Raw genomic sequence first — 2,813 nt, forward strand, 5'->3', positions numbered from 1 at the left:
TACGTATGTAACGGGTAAATCAATAACAATTTCGAGAAAGATACATGTAACTGATACTTTACTCCAAGTACAAATGATTAGTTTATTAGGTATCTTATATATCTTTAACTTTCTGTCGCCTTGTGAAAACTTGGCAAAATTAAAAATTTAATATTCAAAATTATCGTGCACCGTAAGATAAGTTTTGCTACATAGATCCAGATACCTCTACGCAAAATTGCAAGGGTAACTCAATTGTACCGTTTATTTCTTTTTTCGTCCTTATTATACATTTGCAAGAAGGAAAGGTTGCTGCAAAATATACTCGTTAAAGTATTACGCGGTAACTTACACATTAGACTCCTACCAATTTGCGAATCTGAGTTTCGTCTTAGATCTTGTAGGAAAACGCCACTACAAGTGATCTATAAACCATGGCCTACCGTCATTTGCAAGCCGTTTCGTGAGAATGTCGCAGCCGGTCTCCGTTACTAAAAGCGTATGCTCAAATTGCGCTGACCATTGACCATCCAATGTAACGGCAGTCCAATTGTCGGGCCATGTTTCGTCCTTCCACGTACCTTGGGATATCATTGGCTCGATTGTGAAGCAGTGCCCAGGTTTCATAACACCTACCGCTTTATTTTCTAGATATAATAAATGTTTCTATAAACTTTTCGATCGAAAGCAGAAATTTACTCACTCTTTACTAACTGTAAAAATCACTTTGGGAAAGCTACTTACTGGCATAATGTGGCACATTTGGCGCGGTATGGAACAAACGATGAATTCCATGGCCGCAATAGCTACGAACCACGCTGAGACCATGCGCCTGCGCGTGCTTTTGTATGACATTGCCAATCTCTCTGTATTTCTCACCAGGTTTTACAATGTCAATGGCCTTGGACAAGCATTCATATGTCACTTCCACCAACTTTTTTACTTCCGGTTTTACATTACCCACTAAAAAGGTCTCGTTCAAATCTCCGTGAAAGCCGTTGTGATACACCGTAACGTCAACTGGGAAGAAGCAATATCTCTGATGCTCGCGAAAGAAGAAAAAAACTTACACGATACAATTAACATTGACAGATTCATACCATTACAAATATCGCCATCCTGCAAGGGTCGAGTATCAGGTATACCATGGCAAATCACTTCGTTGACAGAAGTACAACAGCTGGCAGGAAATTGATAATAATTTAACGGCGATGGGTAACAATCTCTCTCGATGCAAGCTTCGTGCACAACTCTATCAATTTCGGCGGTTGTAACACCAATATCACACGTCTTTGCAGCTTCGTCCAAGACTTCTCGGCCGAGCTACGCAAAATTCAATTTGGAATCGATACATTGGAAATAAAGAACGCTATACGGGGGAAGCTCAACAACATCCCTCTCTGTCATCTCTATCTATGTCCTTCGCGAGAACATATACGGTACCTTGCACGCGACTCTCATGCCTTCGATTTCTTCATCGTCGAGAATTTTTATCTGGCCAGAACCTTTTACAGCTTGTTCACTGAGTGGTATCCCAGCTGGATGTAAGGCATAGTCTGGCCGAGCAATACGCTCGGGAACCTCTCTACGTTGCTCCCTTTTATACGGCCGTAATTTCCCGGTATAATTGTAGGTTGGCCAAGGATTATAATGGTCGGTTATAACTTTGTTTCCATTTTCTCCCTCTGATTATTGGTATACAAATGTGTTACGCGTAATGAAAGGAAAAAAAAGAAGTTATTATTAAAGTTAATAAAGTGGCACGAATGTAATGGTATACTCACTCGCCAATTGATGGATAACTTTATGCGTTTTCCAACTACCTTTGAAACAATTCTGAAAATTAGAATGCTACATTAATTGGCCAATCTAACGAATCTAACGAATTAAACGAATATCTTTCACTCTAGAGACTGTCTATCGGTTGAGTGTGGAGTAATTCCCTCTTGTGTGAGAGGTGGATCGCGCATTCGGATTGTAAAGAATTTTGAAATGGTGAAAAAATATTCCATTGCGACAGAAACAAGAGCTAATCTTAGGACACAACTGGGATTTATATAATAAATCAGTGGTAAATAAATCTTGTGGCGGGTCTCTTGGTTTAACGAAAATTTAATAGTGATTGTGAGTAAAGATCTCTCGACAACTGCTAAAAAGCATTAGTCCGGCCATTAGATCCCGATTATAATTATAATATCGGATGACGTTTAATACACGTGCTAACGGAAACACGTAACAGAATATATAACGTTAAATTGGGGATGTGAGAAAGCGAGATGGCCAATTTAACCTAAGATGGTATAACAGTGTTACTTACTTGGCTGCAGAAATATGAACCCTGAATGCCGATTTTTAAGCAAGTTGGACATTGCAGACTCGCAACGGCGTTACAGCCGGGTGTCTCGCACATTCCGAGCGCTATCGACATTATTAATTAAATTTTTCTACTGGTCGTAGTGTCGTGTGTCGTGTGTAACGTCGAGTAGCGTAGGGAACAGCAGGGAACAGGCCTCGAGTCGAGTCTCGAGCTCGCTGCTCGAGTCCTCGAGATTCTCGGGAGTCGAGACTGTCGAGAGTTCGAGAGTCGAGGTCGCGCTGTGTTGCTGCCCTATACTGCCCCCTTTCAATTTTGTTGCAAGTTAAAATTGTCTGGCATTTCACTCACAAGATAAATGCAATGTATGTATGTTTATGTTTACAACAAACATTCTCTGTCGGTAAATCTCTCTCATTTAAAAGAGATACGGTATCGCGCCATCGCCGCAATCGCGGTAGGCGAGTAGGCGCCAGGCGGTAGTGCTGGTATACGGTAATACACGCGAAGCGAGACCGTA

At 41.2% G+C, this 2,813-nt stretch overlaps 1 protein-coding gene across 2 annotated transcripts; it reads right to left on the bottom strand.

The window, feature by feature from the left end:
• Window positions 1-41: 41 nt before the first annotated feature.
• On the bottom strand, window positions 42-2,471 carry LOC112458235 (methionine aminopeptidase 1). 2 transcript variants are annotated; one of them, XM_025021741.1, is made up of 7 exons: window positions 2,297-2,471; window positions 1,764-1,815; window positions 1,423-1,664; window positions 1,080-1,302; window positions 724-999; window positions 423-626; window positions 42-291 (listed from the first exon to the last, which is right to left on the bottom strand). In XM_025021741.1, the coding sequence occupies exons 1-7, from the start codon at window positions 2,405-2,407 to the stop codon at window positions 188-190; spliced, it is 1,212 nt and encodes a 403-aa protein (XP_024877509.1). In that variant the 5' UTR covers window positions 2,408-2,471; the 3' UTR covers window positions 42-187. The 2 variants fall into 2 exon arrangements, with proteins under 2 accessions (XP_024877509.1, XP_024877510.1); XM_025021742.1 differs by having other exon boundaries at window positions 197-626.
• Between the last annotated feature and the right edge of the window lie 342 nt (window positions 2,472-2,813).

Source organism: Temnothorax curvispinosus, unplaced genomic scaffold, assembly GCF_003070985.1.
Source record: "Temnothorax curvispinosus isolate PA1 unplaced genomic scaffold, ASM307098v1 QBEX01008784.1, whole genome shotgun sequence".
Lineage (NCBI taxonomy): Eukaryota > Metazoa > Arthropoda > Insecta > Hymenoptera > Formicidae > Temnothorax > Temnothorax curvispinosus.

Excerpts from the sequence above, each read along its gene's own strand:
- LOC112458235 (XM_025021741.1), bottom strand. The coding sequence starts at position 2,407 with ATGTCGATAGCGCTCGGAATGTGCGAGACACCCGGCTGTAACGCCGTT. Across the intron at positions 1,665-1,763 it reads AGTTATCCATCAATTGGCGA|AGGGAGAAAATGGAAACAAA; the intron begins GTGAGTATACCA and ends ACCAATAATCAG. Across the intron at positions 627-723 it reads AAATGTGCCACATTATGCCA|AAAATAAAGCGGTAGGTGTT; the intron begins GTAAGTAGCTTT and ends TATTATATCTAG.